The 17,378-nt window shown below is 53.6% G+C and overlaps 1 protein-coding gene across 1 annotated transcript; it reads left to right on the top strand.

The window, feature by feature from the left end:
- Window positions 1–60: 60 nt before the first annotated feature.
- On the top strand, window positions 61–17,128 carry GDF6 (growth differentiation factor 6). The gene is made up of 2 exons (XM_008056218.1): window positions 61–478; window positions 15,921–17,128. The coding sequence occupies exons 1-2, from the start codon at window positions 61–63 to the stop codon at window positions 16,874–16,876; spliced, it is 1,374 nt and encodes a 457-aa protein (XP_008054409.1). The 3' UTR covers window positions 16,877–17,128.
- The last annotated feature ends 250 nt before the right edge of the window (window positions 17,129–17,378 follow it).

The raw sequence follows: 17,378 nt of genomic DNA, 5'->3' as shown, positions 1-17,378 counted from the left end.
CCCCTGCGCCGCCGCCGCCGCTGCCGCCGCCTCCTGGGGAGACGCAGCTACTGGCACGCCATGGATACTCCCAGAGTCCTGCTCTCGGCTGTCTTCCTCATCAGTTTTCTGTGGGATCTGCCCGGCATCCAACAGGCTTCCATCTCTTCTTCCTCGTCGTCCGCCGAGCTAGGCTCCACCAAGGGCGTGCGGACCCGCAAGGAAGGGAAGATGCCGCGGGCGCCGCGAGAGGATGCCGCGGGCCAGGAGCCGCCGGAGGGCCGGGAGCCGCAGCCGTGGCCGCAGGACGCGCCCCAAGCGCAGCAGCAGCCTGAGGCGCAGCAGCCGCCGGGCAGGGGTCCGCGCGTGGTGCCCCACGAGTACATGCTGTCAATCTACAGGACTTACTCCATCGCCGAGAAGCTGGGCATCAATGCCAGCTTCTTCCAGTCTTCCAAGTCGGCGAATACGATCACCAGCTTTGTAGACAGGGGACTAGGTAAGTGGCCAAGAAGACGCCGAATCCTCTCCTGCCGGAGTTCCGTAGACCGGGCGCTGCTCTGACTCTGGCAGGAGGCTGCATCTGTGAATTCCCTTCCCCTCTGGACACTTCCCGATTTCTTTTCTTAAATGGTTTCCCTCAAGCCCGAGTGAGTTCCTGAATGCGGCTGCAAATTCGCTTCTAACCTTCCATTCTCCCTTCCTTCTTTTTCTTTCTTTCTCTCCCTTCCTTCTTTCCTTCTTCCTCTCGTCTTTGGCAGAAAGTGGCGTGGTGGCCGCTCTTCCTTCTTCCTCTCGTCTTTTGCAGAAAGTGGCGTGGTGGCCGCTCATCTGGTGGCTGGTAGAGGAAACGTGGAGTCCTGGGAGGCAGCAGGCAGTACCCGGGCTGGAGAGGGGTCGGGGCGGGACTGATGGACGCGGTGCCTTGGGGTCCCGGGTTGCGCGGGATGCGCCGTCCAAGGCCTGAGCTGCTGGGGCAGAGCCGGCGGGCCTCGGGGCCAGAGCGAGTGTTGGGAAGTCCCGAGAAAAGCCGGCGCTCGCGAGTCCCGCTGTCCGAGGAGCGAGTCCGCCAGCGGCGTCGGGCAGCGCCTAGTCCAGCCGCCGCGCGGGTTCTCCTCTATCCCCAAGCTGGGGGCGGGAATGTCGGCCGGGCGGGAGCCCTGCGCCCAAGGGCTAATTTTTATTTTTATTTCGCTCCAGCGTCTCGTTCCCGGCGGCTCTGATGCCTCATCCCGAGTCGTTTCTGCACAGGCAGCGGCAGCAGCAACTGGCTGGGCGGTCCGGGAGCAGGGAAGGCTACGTGTTGGGGTTTGTTGGTACCTCATTCACAAGGGCGCGTCCATGGGTGTGCCCGTCCACCTCTCTCAGCCAGGCAGCGCCTCTCTCTCTCTCTCTCTCTCATTCTCTCTCTCTCTCTCTCTCTGCGCGTCTCTGGGAACCTGGTCCCTTGTCCGCGCTGCAGGAGCGCGCGCTTGTGCGGGTGTCTGCGGGAACTCCTTCGCCCCCTTCTTGCCCGGTGTTGGTATGCAGCGTGGCTAATGTCCTCGTGAAAACCTCGCGCTGCCCCCTGGTCCCAGGAATTGGGGAGGAATCCACGGGTATCGGAAACTCAGCTCCTGAAGAGGAGAGAGACGAATATGGAAGGAAGCAGAAGAGGAAAGGAAGGGGAAGGGGAGGAAAAAGAAGAAAAGGAGGAGATAAAAGAGATTTTAGGCAGCGATCTGCTCCCCCATCCTCCTCAGACTTGGCTCCATGACCTTGACCCGTCCCAGTCTCCCCATCTGCGGGTCAGTGAAAATGAGGGTGCCCAGAAACCCTCCAGGGCTGAGTTCGGGGTGAAAAGGCTGCTTCTGCCAGGCTGCTTTGGGTGCTTGCTCGTTCTCCAAACTCTTTAGAGCGGACTAAGGGTCCCTCAGCCCCGGGCTCTTCCCGGCCCCAGCACCCCCAGCCTCTCACTGGCAGTGCTCGAGAGGGTCCTACCCATGCCGGGTTCGCCGCTGCAGCCCGAGGTCAACGAGGTTCATGAGCTGCTGAAAGGTCTGGACAGCAAATTAACGCCGGGTATTTTATGATGATTTTAGGACTACTAAAGTCACCTTCGCAAAGACACGTGCCTTCTTCCTAGTGCTGCTACTGAGACCCCGGCCGCCCCTGCCTTGGTAGTGCTGCCAGCGCAGCTCGCCAGCCCCTTCCTCTCCTGCTCCCCGCCACGGTTGCCCGGTGGTGACTTCCTCCAAGCCCTCTGTTAATCGTCCACCTTCTCTACTACCCTCGGAGAGGCCAAGGAAGCTCAGAGAGGACTGCTGGAGAGGCCCTTCCTCAAGAGAGGAAATCCCTAGAGGCCTGGGCTGACCGATGGTTGGAGGCACTTTTCTCTTCCCCTTCCGCCTCTCCTCCCCCAAGTGAAGTGGCTAGAATCTCTGCCCCTCCCCCAAGTAGGTACCCTAACCGGTTCGCTGCGCCGCCCCGTGAGTTTGGCAAGGAATCAAGGGACCCTGCAGGCTAATCGAAGGTGTCTACAAAGCCTGCGGCATCCAGTTGAGGGTTGGGGCACGGTCTCCGAGGGCCCTAAGTCCGGAGTAGACGCGGACTGGCTTCACCCTTGCTCGCCCTGCACCCCCCTCACCGCCCCACCGCCTCGGGCACTGCGCTGAGAGTCCCTGGACACCGAGGGAGAGGAGGGATGGATTGGCTGTACACCCGGGCTGGGGGACCTCGGTTCCGAAGCCAAGCTCTCCAGACTAGCTGAACCGAGATGCGGACGTTCGGCTTCAACCCCAGAACGCCACCGAGGGCTGGGGATGCTAGCGACCCACAGCGGGAGGAGACGCGGCGCGGCCACCCGGACGGCAGCTTCAAAGTTCTCCTCGGCGCCCTCGGGCTCCCAGAAAACGCGGAGAAAGGCAGTTCGTTGACTGGGAGGGCGGGTGCGGCTGGTCGCACGCCGCGCGGGGAGAAGGAGCGCGGAGCCGCGGGCAGGAGGGGCGCGCGGAGGAGGGGGTGCGGCGCTGGCTGCAGCCCCAGCTTGATAAAGGGAAAGCCTCACTTTCCCTCTCACTGATTTTGATTTGATGTGTCACCGGCGGTGACCTCGGGCTGGACCTTCCGGGACTTGCTTGGCATCGGGCCCCTGATTGGAGTGTTTCAACTCAGCGATCTAATTGAGGGTTCATGTCATAACACATCAAACGGTGTCTCGTCTCCCGTGATGGAAGGGACCCGCCAGTCGCGCATCCCCGGCTCCTGGCGAGAACTTCCGCCCCTCTCACGTGGGGCTCTTAACCGCGCCACCCCCCCCAACGTCCCCTCCCCCAGCCCGTGGAGGGCCTGGCGAGGAGGAAGGAGCCACGCGGCCCTCCTGGAGCTGGTCTGGCCGTGCTGGCTTGGCGCCCTGCCTGGGGGATGTTTAGATCGCCATGGAGTGAAGCAGGCTCGGCTGGAGAGAGCCAGGGGTCCCTCAAGGGGAGGAGCAAAGATGAGGGAGGGAACCCCGAAGACAGTTCGTGAGGCATGCGCGACTTAACACTCCTACGGTGTTTGTAAAAGTCTTTCTCACCCCGAGAACCCCAAAAGGTACACCTGAAGCCCGTGGTTGAGAGAGAGAGAGAGAGAGAGAGAGCAGTGCCTGACTAAACTCTGCCCAAAATGAATGAAGGGAGCTTTCGATCTATGAAGAGTTTTTAACAAATTCGCCCCTCTTTCTGGTATGGTCTTCAAACATCTAGGGACATAACAACCAAGATGTATTCAACGTGTACTGTGTGCCAAGTACTGTAACTAGAACTTGTTGCATGAATTAACCTAAATACTGGCAACCAATTCAGAGGAAAGCACTCTCACCATCCTGCTTTACAGGTGAATTAAAGCAGACTGAGAGGGTAAGCAAGTTGCTCAAGGTCACACAGCTAGGGAGAGGTGGCACTCATGGAAGAGTCTAAACCCTGCATGCTTAACTAGTGCACTATATAGAGTAAGGGGTGAGGAAGTTTCTAATGGATGGTGATCAGAAGCAGAATGGAAGGGGGGGGGGGATTTCCTTCCCAATCCAGTATTCCTCTTAAGACCCAGTTAGGAGTTGGAGTGAAATTTAGGATTTAAGGGTCTGGATTTGCCGCTGTGCTTTGGTTCCTCCTGCACTTATTTTCACAGAAGCACAAACCACGTTATCCCCTATCTTTTCAAATTCCCCCATATTGTGCTTTAAAGATGATATTTGATCCACAAAGATAAGAAAATATGCGCATATGTGTTTTGGTGCAGAGGACAAGGTTGGATACAGTGTGATTACAGTTAGCTCATGAAATAACTCATTAAAAGGCCACTAGTCATGGGGCCCTGGACCCTCAGCCCTGGGGCCTGGGAAAGGCAGACAATTAGAACTTCTATGAATGGGGGGGGTGTAGCAAGAGAGAGAGAGAAATTCAAACTTTCAGTTTCTGTAGTGAAAAGTGCCACATAATTCCAACAAGGGGAGAAAGAAAAACAGCTCTCAAGGATGAGAGACCAAAATGAGTCTAAGACTATTGCTGGGAATTAGGTTTCCAGATGACTGGCATAAGAATGCCCTTTAATATTTCTTTGTTACAATGGCACTCTCAGAAAGGAGGTAGTAAGGAACAGATAAAAACCAAAACGAGATCGGAACATCCTTGAGGAACTTGACACCCTAGGAATACCTGTCAGAATATTATTCCGCTCGCTGTTTGTTGGCTTCTCTGTTTACCTTCTGGGTCGTGATTATCAGGGGGCAGAGCAGGACAATTCTGGGGCTTGCCTGACTGTGGGGAGCGCGTTCAAAGAGTGTTCCCTCGCGATTGAACTTCATCTGGTACGTCATGTTTATGCAAAACAGCGGGTTTCTGGGTGGACCTGGGCCGCAGAGTGGTGTAATCAACGCGGCAGTGCTTTTGCCGGGACCCTGTTGTCGTTGGCAAACGGAAAATGAAATATAAGCAGGGAAGTATTTTAATGGGAACGGAGGGAATTCACAACTGTTAATTATTTGGTGACCTTGTATTCGATTTGTTTGAGTCCCTTATAAAAACACTAATGCAGACCAGACGGCCAAATGAGGAAGCCGGGCAGAAGGTTCCAATCTAGGCTTTATTTCCCCGGAAAGAGGGAACAGCCTTGGAAAAGGCTTGCTAAGCGTTCAAGTGTGTGCGTGTAAGGGTGCGCCGGCATGGGCACGGGCACCGAGTTTGAGCCACAGTCCCAGTTCCGAATCCTCCTCCAGCCGGGTGAGCAGGAAGGTCCTGGAAAAAGCCTGGGGGTAGGGGAAAGAAGGCTTAAACCAGAAGTTTGTTCTGCTCTTCTGGTTGGCATCATTAAGACATGTTTAAGAGCACAAACCAACCCCTTAGCCATGGGCTTGCTGTTCAGTGTCAGTTATTGACATCCCAATTCCTAAGGCCCTCAGGTCCACCTTACAGAGAAAAAGCAAAAATGCTAAAAACTCCCACCATCTTCTGCAGCGAAGGGATTGCGCAGGTTGCGCAGGGATTCGTGGCGAGTTTCCGTGGCAGGGGAGGCTAATCGGAGAAGGACACAGCACTTTCCCCAACGCGGGAGGCTCTCGGGCCTCTGCGAGTGTGCGCGGTGGAGTTGCTGGTGGGGGAGGGGAAAGATCGAAAAACGTGCCAAAACATCCCTGTGGTTTGTGCACCTTAAAAAAAGTCACCCAAGCCACGTTCAAGTTGGACCTTGGGAAGAGAATCCTCGTCTCCCCACCTCCTAAACTGTAGAAAAACAGAAAATCTCTATCCTACTAGAGAGGTTGCGTGTCGTTTCGCCCCACCGAGAACGCAGGGCGCTGCATGGGAGACCCAAACGCAATCTCCCCCCCGCCTTTTTTTTTTTTTTTTCTTTTCCCAGCTGGAGTTCTTAATTCTTGCACACCTCCTTGAAAGTGATGACCTCTTTCCAGGGCGGTGGTGGTGGGGTGGGGAGAAGGGAATAGGATGGAGAAGTGAGAAGGAAGATAAGATAGAAATAAAACAGAACAATAACTTTTGTTTGCTGCTAGAACTGCTGCGTGCATCAAACGATCCCGAGCAAATCAACAATGACCTCTGGGGGCTTTTAAGTCAGGGAAAGGCATTAGTTCAATAACCCCTCGGTATTGAATAGCCCGGGTCAAACGACGCTCTTTGGACCGGGGGATGGAATGGAGCCTGGCCCTGGAGGTGTGGAATGCCGGAATGTGAATCCGCCGCGCCATTTCGTTGCTTGACAGCCCCCGCCCCCGCCCCCAAGCCTTGGCTGTTTATTTTTAGGCTCAAAGTTGGTTAAATGGTATCTCCTGTTTACAGGAATTAAATAGGTCCTCTTTGGCCTAATGGGTTCCAGGGTTGCTGTTCACTGCCTTCTAGGACAGTCGGGAGCACTGCCGGGGGCTGAGAGTTGGGTCCGCTTGGGTGCAGGACTGCAAGACCTTGGAGGCGGCTGGCGGCGGGCGGCGCCCGACAACGTAGCTGCAGAAGCGCGCGCTGAGCAGCCAGTGGCCCCGGCGCCTGGGGGCGGGGCACGGTTTAGGGACCCGATAGTGGGCGTGAAAGAGTCGCGAGGGGCGGGCCTTGACCAAACCCATGCAGGCTTTGCTTGAGGAGAGGGGCAGAGGGCGGGAATAGGGACAGCGCAGAGGGTTGGCTTTGGTGGGGGGCGGGGCATCCCTAAATAACCTGGGAGTCAAAGGGAGTCGGTGCGTCTGCTTTGCAAACCTAGCTCCACTGCCCAGCTCACTGCGGCTCCGACGTTGAGGAAAACTGAACCATGCTAGGCTAGACTAGGACCCTCGAATCTCATTTTGCTACTTTGTTTCGGAAGTCAGAACAAAGTGAATGCAGCGGGACAGGATTGCAGCTGGCTATATGTACCCAGCCCAGCATTTAAAGTAAAACGTCACAGGACGGCCTGGCGGTTCACGCCTCTAATACCAGCACACTGAGAGGCCTAGTCGGAGGATTGCTTGAGCCCGGAAATTCAAGATCAGTTTGGGCAACATAGCGAGACTTCATCTCCACAAAAAAATAGAAAAAGTTCCGGACATGGTGGTGCACGCCTGTAGTCCAAGCTGTTGGGGAGGCTGAGGTGGAAGGATCCCCCTGAATCTAGGAGGTCGAGGCTGCGGTGAGCTGTGATCGTGTCAGTGCACTCAAGCCTGGACCGACAGAGTGAGACTCCAACTCAAACAAACCAACAAAAACCAGGGCACAGAGGATTCTCTCGCGAAGGACTCTGGGCACTGAGAGTTCAACATCCTGCCCACGACTCCACGCCAATCCGAACGCCTTCCCCCATCTGCAACCTCAGAAGTGGTCAGGGAGAGAACGGGCACCTTTTCTTCTACGTTTGGTCTCTAAACTCTCAAGCCGATCAGCCCATTCAAGTTCCAGCACAGACAGCGGCTTAAGGATTCCTCCCTCCTTAAACCGGTGTCGGTGCTGGAACTTGAATGGGCTGAAGGGCCCCTGTTGCTCCCTTGCGCTCCCCGGTGACCCCACTGGTCGACAGTGCAGGGAAGGCTGCCCCCCACAAATCAATCCAGTCTGGACCAAGCACGCGAGGCTCTAGGGGAAGGGCTGCGACCTGCAGAGGACCCCGGGCGCAGACAGCCTGTTCGCAGGGCAGAAAGATGGGGAGGGAGGGCCCTGCGCTCGGAGAGAGTGCAGAGCTTCGATTTGGGTTTTACCTGCAGTGACGTCAAATTCAGACTAGGGCCGCTGTGGTCGAGAGTCCAGAGTGAGGTCTCAGTGAAAACCGCGAAGTGACGTGATCTCTGCTTTGCTTCTGGGGCACTCTGGTCCCTCAAGGGAGCATACGGATCGCCAGCTAAGTTCATGAAAACTGTTTTGCGAATGAATCCTTTCCGTCCTGTAGAGACAAAAAGAGTCTCTCTCAAGCGCCCAGGAGCTCTGTTGGGGCGTGCAGTGCTCAGGGGAGAGGGCTGGTCCCTGGCCCAGGTCACTTGCCAGAAATCTGCACCCTTGGGGTTGGAGTTAACTGTCATGAAAGGTCATACTGAGGGTCCCAGGTGAGAAGTGTGGGTTTGAGGCTCCCCCTCTTTTTCTTTCTGCCCCGCCATTCATTTGCCTCCCATTGAGCCAGAGCTTGCTGAGCTTTCTCTGCGGGATCCAGGCGGGCCACCAGACCCTCAACCCCGAGGTCTACAAAAAAGGCTTCCGCTCCTCGCAGGAGGAAGGTAAGGGTCTGCTAGGCTTGAGAGAGGGTGGAAAAATCTCTCCAAGACCTCGTGGAGGACTTACCTAGGACTCGCTGTACTTTGCAAGGTGAGCAGAAGCTAAGAAATGCAGGGCAGGCTATGGGGAGACACTGGGGAGGCTAAAAGACCCGTGGGGAGCTGAGTGGTGAGTGTGTGCCAGGAGAAACACACAGACAGCCACCCACAGGACCTTGGCAGCAGACGGGCACCGCAGGTCCAGCCTCCACTGCAGCCCAGGAGGTCATTCATGGAGACTCCCCCAACCCACCCAACATGTGTGTGGCCCTTTGCCAGGTGAAGATCAGGAACATGGCCTTCGTATCCCTACCCCAGACTGGCTCTGTGAACAGATTGTATCCCACAAAAAGACACCAAAGGGAAGAAGAACCTAACCCTCCAGCTGGGGTCCTATGGGTTAGCATACGGCCTATCCTGGCCTTGAACCTCTGCACAAGAGGAAACCTACAAGAAGGGCCCAATCCTTGATGTGCTCGGGGTGGAGGCCGTCTGTTTACCTGGCTTCGTGGGAGGAAGAGCAGTGGTAATGTGGCCTCACAGGACTGAGAAGCATCACAGTGATGGGGTGAGGCTACCCCCTATGAGCTTTGAACTTCGCTTGACCTCAGAGAAGCAGGAACAAGAAGTGCCTGCTTCTTTCTTTACCCCTGCTGCCTGGACACCTCTCCTCCAATCCCTTCTGGAAATCTTGGAGAGAAGTGGCCTCCATCTCCTCAGAGGCCAGGAGGGGGGCAAGTGCATCTTCCCCTGCCAAGATGTAGGTAGCTATAGTAACAGTGGCTGTATTCACTGGGGGTTTTAACGTGCCTTGCACAACCCCCTGAATGCCTTGACTCTGACCTTTACAATGACCCTGCAAGGAAGAGGCAGTTCTCCTATTTTACAAATGGGGCATATGAAGCTGGAGAGCTGATGTGACCCAGTCTACCCAAGGTCATCCAGCCAGGAAGATACAGATCATTATTCACATTTATATTTCTTGGACTCTAAATTCCTCTGCTCATTCCACATTTTCAGTAGTAACTGATGTTTGCATCATGTCTTCAGAAATCTTTCCCATACCTTATCTCATTTGCCTCCCTTGGGGGCCCCGTTCAGTTTCCTCCTAAGTTCTCTTTCAAAAGTCCTGTTGTTGAAAGGAATAGCTACTGAAATTCTGCTGAAGCGAGTGACTCAGCAACCTCCAGGTTTGGGCAGCATGAGTTTCTTAGGATTTCTACCTGGCACAGAGATCAGGGCTGGGATATCTAGGGTGGTGGCACAGATATCAAAGCCAGACTGCCAGCTCTATCACTTACTATCTTGGGCAAGTTACTCTTAAACCCTCTATGTGTTTGTTTTTAGTGATATCCTTCTCAGAGGTGGTTCTGAGGATTAAATGAGTTACTACAAGTTAAGAATTTGGATCACGCCCAGCACATAGTCAGTGCTACACCACTGTCTACTCTTAGAATTATTAAATCCCTGGGTGTCCCAGCAGGAGTATTGGCACTGGGCAAAAAGCACCCTGAAAGCATGAGTTGTAGGGACTCTCTTCTGAATCCACACCGGAGGGAGGATGCTTAGCAATGGGTCAGCAGTTTGCAAGGCTCACATCTTAACAGAGGTTTGACTCAGGAGGGGCACTTCCCCAGGGGCATGCTTAGGAGACTACTGTATTCTAGGGGCATGGTAAATAGTTGGAGTGTAGATTGCCTAAGGGGCTTTCACACTCCAGGGGAAGAGGGACTGATGACTCACTTTTATTCACTCAGTACAACTGGCTCCATTTCCCACCTGATGGACTTCGATACCTCAAGTTTCTACTGAAGGTGGGAGACCTAGGGGAGGAGTGACTCCAAACCCAGCCATGAATTCCAAGCCTGGAGATCCTCTTTCTAATAAAGAAAAGGGGAGAAAATCCTGGGGGAACTTAGCTTACCTCAAGTTGATTACTTTGATGGTGAAGGTGTGTCTTGTTGCATGGCTCCCTCTTGCTCCACTATTCGAACAGGACAATGGTGGAGGGGCGTGGCTGCAGGACTGGGACCAGGGTGCTTGGAATTAAGACCTTCAACACCTGTCCCTTACTGGTGGCAAGACAAGGGGCAAGTTAAGGTACCTCTTAGAGCCTCAGTTTCTTCAACCATACATGAGTATCACAGTAAAGCTGACGTTGGACGCTTGGAGTGAGGGTTCCGTGAGATAAACCATCAAAGCTCTGAGCTGGTGCCTGGCACAAAGGCAGTGATGCCTCATGAGCGCCCAGTGCTGCTGCTCTAAAATTAGGGAAAGGTTTAGCTGCAAAGACACCTAGAATTTTCCTTGCAGAGATACGTGATTATCATCGCCCTCTCATCCTAGCTAAGGGGGTAAGCTTGAGAAAGGCCACTGCCTTCTCCCTAGTCACAGGGCTTGGGCCTGTGCCCAACATAGGTGGGAAGCACGGTGGTGCCGCTGAAGAAGGTTGATGGACCACAGCCTGGTCAGTAGCTGTCCAGGGTCACCACGAACTCAGAGATGGGATCCCCAGATGCACGCGGAGGAACGCCAGGGAGCGCGGAGTCTTCCAAGCAAAGGGCCCTGAAGGTCGGGTGAGTTGGAGTCGCGGGTGCACACGCTGGCGAGTGACAAAATCCAGCCAGAACCCCCAAGAGGAACCTCAAGCTGCATATATATCTCAGAGAGGTTTCGAGAAAATGCAGAGATGGGCCCTTCCTTCACCCCAGTCAAAGGAGGTTTCGCGTTTTCAGAAACCTTCTAAGGGCTGGTCCAGAGGAGTCCCCCAGCAGGAAGCCCCGGTGCGCAGGCAAGGCATGATCCTGCTGCTGTGTGTCCCTCCCTCACGCCACCCTCCTGGGATGCAGTTTTCTGGGCCTCCGGCCTTTGGTGTCTTGGGCATGTTTTCCTTTCCTCTCTGGTGTTTCCTGCTCTACCTTACTCCAGGCACACGTACTGTCATGTAGACAGTGCCTTACCTTTCGAATTCAGTTTCCTCGTTTAAAATGGGTGCAGTGGCTCAGCCTGTAATCCCGCGCCTTTGGGAGGCTGAGGTAAGTGGATTGCCTGAGCCCGCGGGTTCAAGACCCGCCTGGGTGGCGATACCTCCTCTCTACCATAAATCAAAAAATCAGCGGGGCGTGGTAGCGCACGCCTGTAATTCCGGCTACTCGGAAGGCTGAGGCGGAAGGATCGCCGGAGCCCAGCAGGTCGAGGCTGCGGTGACCGGGAGCGGCCACTGCACTCCAGTCTGGGCAAGAGAGTGAGACTCCAACTCAATAAATAAATAAATAAATAAATAAATAAATAAATAAAAATAAAATAAAATGGGTGCAGTTGTACCTACCTTGCAAGTAGTTAAATATTTTTCTTTTACTTGCTTTCCTTTTTTATTTCTTTAATTAAAAATGGTTTTTTTTTTCTTTTTTTTGAGTCGGAGTCTCACTCTGTTGCCCAGGCTGGAGTACAGTAGCATACTCATGGCCACCGCAGCCTGCAACTGTTGGGCTCAGGCGATCTTTCTGCCTCAGCCTTCCAAGTAGCTGAAACTACAGGCATGTGCCATCACGCCTGGCTATTTTTTCTTGATTTATTGTAGAAATGCGGTCTTGCTGAGTTGCCCAGCCTGGTCTCGAACCTGTGGGGTCAGGCAATCCTCTCTCCTTAGACTCCCTAAGTGCTGGAATTATAGGCGTGAGGTACTGCACCTGGCCAAAATGGTCTTTTTTAAACCTTACATTAATTCTAACGGAAACTTTGTACACTTTGACCAAAGTCAACATCTTTTATTCTTATTTTTAAAAAAGAAATTCAATACCAGAGATATATGTTTAAGGCACTCTCAGCCTTTTACCAACGTGCCGACGTACTTGTGAAGATGTTTCTTCAAATATGCCAGTGGTTTCTTCCTTCTTTCTTTTCTTCCTCTCCTTCTGCTCCTTTCTTTACCCACCTACTGGGGAAAGTGGGTGAACATAAATCCAGCAATTGCAGCTTGAAAGATTTCCTTGTCTAATATTCAGCAAACACTGAGTTAACCGAGGTGTGAGCTAAAATGCAACAAACTAAACTGATGCAAATTAAAAGCAAAATTTTAAAAACTCCCATGAGATGTTACTGATCAATTTCAACTTAAAGGCTTAAAGCACAGAATTTGCTTCCAGGACGTAAGACAGCACCATGGATTTTGAAATGAAAAGTGCATGTTTCTAGTCAAGGGGTCAGAAGGGAGGGTCATTTGATGGCAGCAGTCTCCACGACATAATGGGAGAGGAGGCTTGTGAAAGGGAATATGAAGGGCTGGCTTTTTGCCCACTGTTGGCTCATGGCAGCTGTAACGCCAGGTTAGCAGGCAGAGTGTCTGCCAGGGTCACTGTGTGTGGTGTGGTATCCACTCCCCAGGTTGGATGCCTCCTCTGGGCTATTTCTGTGATACACAGCTCCAGAGCAGGTTTAGACAGGTGGGGAATGTGGTCTGAGGGAAGCTGCCCAGAGCAGCCACCTTCTTGGACCCTCTGCTTAGGGTTTAGAGGTTCCGGAGACCCAGTGGGAGAACGCATGGCTGAGAGAGTTTTAAAAATGTGGGTGGTTATGGGGACCAGAAAGGGACTGGGAGAGGTAGTGACATGGTTCTGGTGAGTGCTGCCTTATCCCTGGAGCTCTGTGCCTTATTTTGTCCCTCCCCCAGCAGTGTCCTTCCCTGCTCGGTAGGAAGCCAAAGACCCTTGGGGACAAACACACACAGACCAGTGGTTGTCAAAATGTGATTCCTGGACCAGCAGAATCAGCATCACTTGGGAACCTACTAGAAATGCACATTCTGGGCCTTTCCACAGACCTGTGAAGGCCAGAGAGAATTTTCATTTCTATCAGGTTTCTATGTTATGCAGATTTAAGGACCACTGCATGTTTAGTGGCTTTGAGAGTGACTATTTTACATCAAGCTCCAGGCATCTGAATTCTTGCCCAAATATCCCTGAGCCCACTTCCAGGGCCTGGACATCTTCATTGGGTCTGTTCTCCCAAGAGTGCATCACGCCACCGATGTACTCACCTAGGGCTTGGATCTGTGAGCCGAGGTGTCCATATGCATGCAGGTGAGGACCCTAAAAGTGTGGGATGGAGCTGGTGGGAAGAGAGAGGGCAGGATTCAAGCCAAAGCCCCCGTTCACACTCCTGCCCTGATGCCTGTAGCGGATAGAGGTGGGCTGGTCTTGCTAGGAGGATCATCAGACATCTTAAGACTACAAAATCAGTAAGACTTCTCTTCACAGTTACTTGCCTCAGTTTTGACCCATCGGTGCAGACAAACCATTTATTAGTACACACTTAAAAAAAAAAAGAGTGAAAACAAAAGCAGGCTGATCTCTCCTTGTTGCTTGAGAAATAAACAAATCATTATTCTTTACACCTGCCTAGTGCTCTCCAGCCAGTGGCAAACCATCTCAAGGGTTATGCAAGCAGACGTGGAAATGATTTCCTACGGAAACCTAGGTTTTATTCCTAGGAAGCCCTGCAAATACAGTTTGGACCGTATTTTCCTTCCTTTGTGTCTTGGCCACTCCTGGTTGCTTTTAGATTCCAGTACCTGGACTAGAGTGGAAAGGCAATCGGACTTAGGGGCTAAATGTTCCAATTCTGGAATTAAATAAACCCAAATATGAATCTCAGCCTCACTGCTTACTAGCTGTCTGGCTTTTGGTAATTGTCTTCATTTCTCCAAGCCTTGGTTTTCCCATCTGTAAAATGGGAATGATATGAGAACCTGCCTTCAAGAACTGTTCTTTGCATGTGAATAAAGATTGGAACTATGTCAGCCTTCACAACATTTAGCTTTTGCAGCAAATGCCTTAGGTTTTTCCTCTCATCCCATCCTGAGTTTGGGGAGAGAGGCAGGGAAGTGGAGCCTAAGGCAACAGGTCCAGAGATGGGGCGGTGGCTGAGCATTGTCAGACACAGGTTTCTTTAAAGAAGAAGAAACTGTGCTGAATTCCCCCTGATTTTAACGTGACCCTGGTCGGTTTGAAGGTCTTGGCTTCCATAAATCAACTGCCTCCAGCAGCTTTTCCCTTTCACCTCTCTAACCCTTCCCACACTCCCTCTCAGGTTGGGGCATGTGTGTAAGAGCCAGGCAGCCGGCCCTGCGGTCAGCCTGGAGTACAAACTGGGTGTGGCTGAGGCTCTAGAGCTGGTGCCCCCAGGCTACATCTGGACTGCCAGTGAGAGTCGGACCTGGGACCCAGTGACACTTTTACTATTGAAATCGACCCAAACTTTACTAGCTTCTGGGGAAAGCTGGGGGCTTTGGGGATTTTTGTATTTGCTGGGTTGTAAATATTTTATGGGAAAGCAGCCCAGGAAAATCTGGTTCGCTTTCCGCCTTGCACATTGAAGTGGGGTTGGCTTTGTACACAAATGTGTCAGAAAAGAAGTCCAGTTTTGCCTTGGTTCTGAAGAATTTGTCTTGGATTTTAAAAGCCTGTTACACTCCCCGCCCCCGTGTGTTCCAAATTTCTTTTTCGCATTTGTAATCCAAAAATTTACCTTCAGGAGTAGTTACAAAGCAAGAGAATTTTAGAGGGGTGAGAGAAAACATCATTCTGTGTGTGTCTAAGTGTCCTTGGCTGAGGTTTTCTCCTTCCAAGTGTATCTATTTCCCATTGACTACAGGATCTTCTCAATGGATAGATGTCTGGTGTGTGTGTTTGTTCTGAAAGCTTCATTACTCTTTTGTTTGTTGTTAAATAATTGGTGAATTTAAAAATAAAGAAGTAAATCAATCAATCAATCAATCAATCACTTAGCAGCGTTTCATTCTGTCTGCGCTGTATTGGGCCTAAATGCCCCAGCAAAAACAACTGATGGGCAGCAGGGTTACCCCCAGACTAGTGGGTCTAGACTAGAATTGCACCTTTAAATTATCTTAGAGCTTAAAAAAAATGCTAACAAAAAAGCCATGCCCAGGCCCTGCCCTTAGATATTGATTCAAGTGGCTGAAGCAAGCCCTGGCACTGGATGTTTTTAAGATATCCAGATGATTCAGATGGGCAGCCAGACTGAGATTGGCTGTTGTTTTTAGAAGTCTCTCACTTACTGACTGCGGTGCACTTGTAGGTCAGGCACGGCTCTAGGCACCGGAGCGAGCAGGGTGACAACGACATCGTCCTTGTTTCTAAAAGTTGGCGGAGAAGGGCGGAGTGTTGCTGGCAAAGATAGACTACTAATGAGACAAATATAAACGAGGTAATTGTAGATCATCCTAAGTATCAGGACGATAAAAAAGCAGGGTCCTGTGATAGTGAGAGAGGCTACTTTAGATCAGGGTGGTCAGGGATGGCCCTTTGGAGGAGGTGACATTTGAGACATGAATGATGAGAATGAGCCGGCCCAGAGGAGGTCAGGGGAGAAGCGCGGCCCAGGCTCCCGGCCACAAAGGGCACATTAGTGATTAGGAAGCCTCTTGAGGGGAAAGCCCCGGAGGCCCACGGCCGCCTGACCAGGGAATCCGGAGCTGACCCACAAGAGGGGCCCTCCCTGGTGCGCCCCCTCCCGCGCCGTGCACCAGCCAGACGAGGAGCAGGGGTGGTCAGGCCCTGGGCCTGGAGTTGGACTCCACGGCCGGCTTGCCCTGATTCCCGCCCTTTTCTTCCCGGGGGCGACCGAAGAGCACCGGGCTGATATCCCCCTTAAGTGAAACTGACTGTAATTATTTTTTATCTCGCAGACGATCTCTCGCACACTCCTCTCCGGAGACAGAAGTATTTGTTTGATGTGTCCACGCTCTCAGACAAAGAAGAGCTGGTGGGCGCGGAGCTGCGGCTCTTTCGCCAGGCGCCCGCAGCGCCCTGGGGGCCCCTGGCCGGGCCGCTTCACGTGCAGCTCTTCCCCTGCCTGTCGCCCCTGCTACTGGACGCGCGGACCCTGGACCCGCAGGGGGCGCCCCCGGCCGGCTGGGAAGTCTTCGACGTGTGGCAGGGCCTGCGCCACCAGCCCTGGAAGCAGCTGTGCTTGGAGCTGCGCGCCGCGTGGGAAGAGCCAGACGCCGGGGAGGCCGAGGCGGGCGCGCGGGGGCCCCAGCAACCGCCGCCCCCGGACCTGCGGAGTCTGGGCTTCGGCCGGAGGGTGCGGCCCCCCCAGGAGCGCGCCCTACTCGTGGTGTTCACCAGGTCCCAGCGCAAGAACCTGTTCGCCGAGATGCGCGAGCAGCTGGGCTCGGCCGAGGCGGCGGGCGCGGGCGCCGAGGGGTCGTGGCCGCAGCCGTCGGGCGCCCCGGATGCCGGGCCTTGGCTGCCCTCGCCCGGTCGGCGGCGGCGGCGCACGGCCTTCGCCAGCCGCCACGGCAAGCGGCACGGCAAGAAGTCAAGGCTGCGCTGCAGCAAGAAGCCCCTGCACGTGAACTTCAAGGAGCTGGGCTGGGACGACTGGATTATCGCGCCCCTGGAGTACGAGGCCTATCACTGCGAAGGCGTGTGCGACTTCCCGCTGCGCTCGCACCTGGAGCCCACCAACCACGCCATCATCCAGACGCTCATGAACTCCATGGACCCCGGCTCCACCCCGCCCAGCTGCTGCGTGCCCACCAAATTGACTCCCATCAGCATCCTGTACATCGACGCGGGCAATAATGTGGTCTACAAGCAGTACGAGGACATGGTGGTGGAGTCGTGCGGCTGCAGGTAGCGGCGTCTTTCCCGCCGCCTTGGCCAGAGACCGTAGGGGAGGCCTGGCTGCAGAGAGGGGAGGAGGAAGCCGGCCTCGGGAGAGGCTGGGGGTGGGGGGACGGCCTGGACTTAAGAGCTGGGTGCGAGAGGAGGGAGCTGCAGCCTTCCCAGAACCTTCCACCCGCCAGCCCAGAGGGAGATTCGATTTTCACACCTTGCCTGGCCACCCTGGAGAAACAAGCCAAGGAGAATTTCTTTCTTTCTTTTTTTTCTTTCTTTATGATTGTGGCTTTGGATTTCCTTGTGTGTCTTACAGGTTTTGATAGGAGGTGGGGGGAAGGGAGACGCATACCTGTTTCTCAACTGCTCCATGGATTAAAAAAAAAGTTTAAAAAGGGAAACAGTGTAGAAGGAACAATCACCTGTGAACACATCTTGAATTGGTTGTTTTCTACATGTGTAAAGAAAGTGGGGTCTTTCTGGCCATGTAATAGCCCATGTCTTGCGACCTCTGGAGCAGA

Source organism: Carlito syrichta, unplaced genomic scaffold (assembly GCF_000164805.1).
Source record: "Carlito syrichta isolate Samal-C Ts95f unplaced genomic scaffold, Tarsius_syrichta-2.0.1 Scaffold302287, whole genome shotgun sequence".
NCBI lineage: Eukaryota > Metazoa > Chordata > Mammalia > Primates > Tarsiidae > Carlito > Carlito syrichta.
Note: the sequence above shows the minus strand (reverse complement) of the source record. Positions and strands in the feature narration are given on the sequence as shown.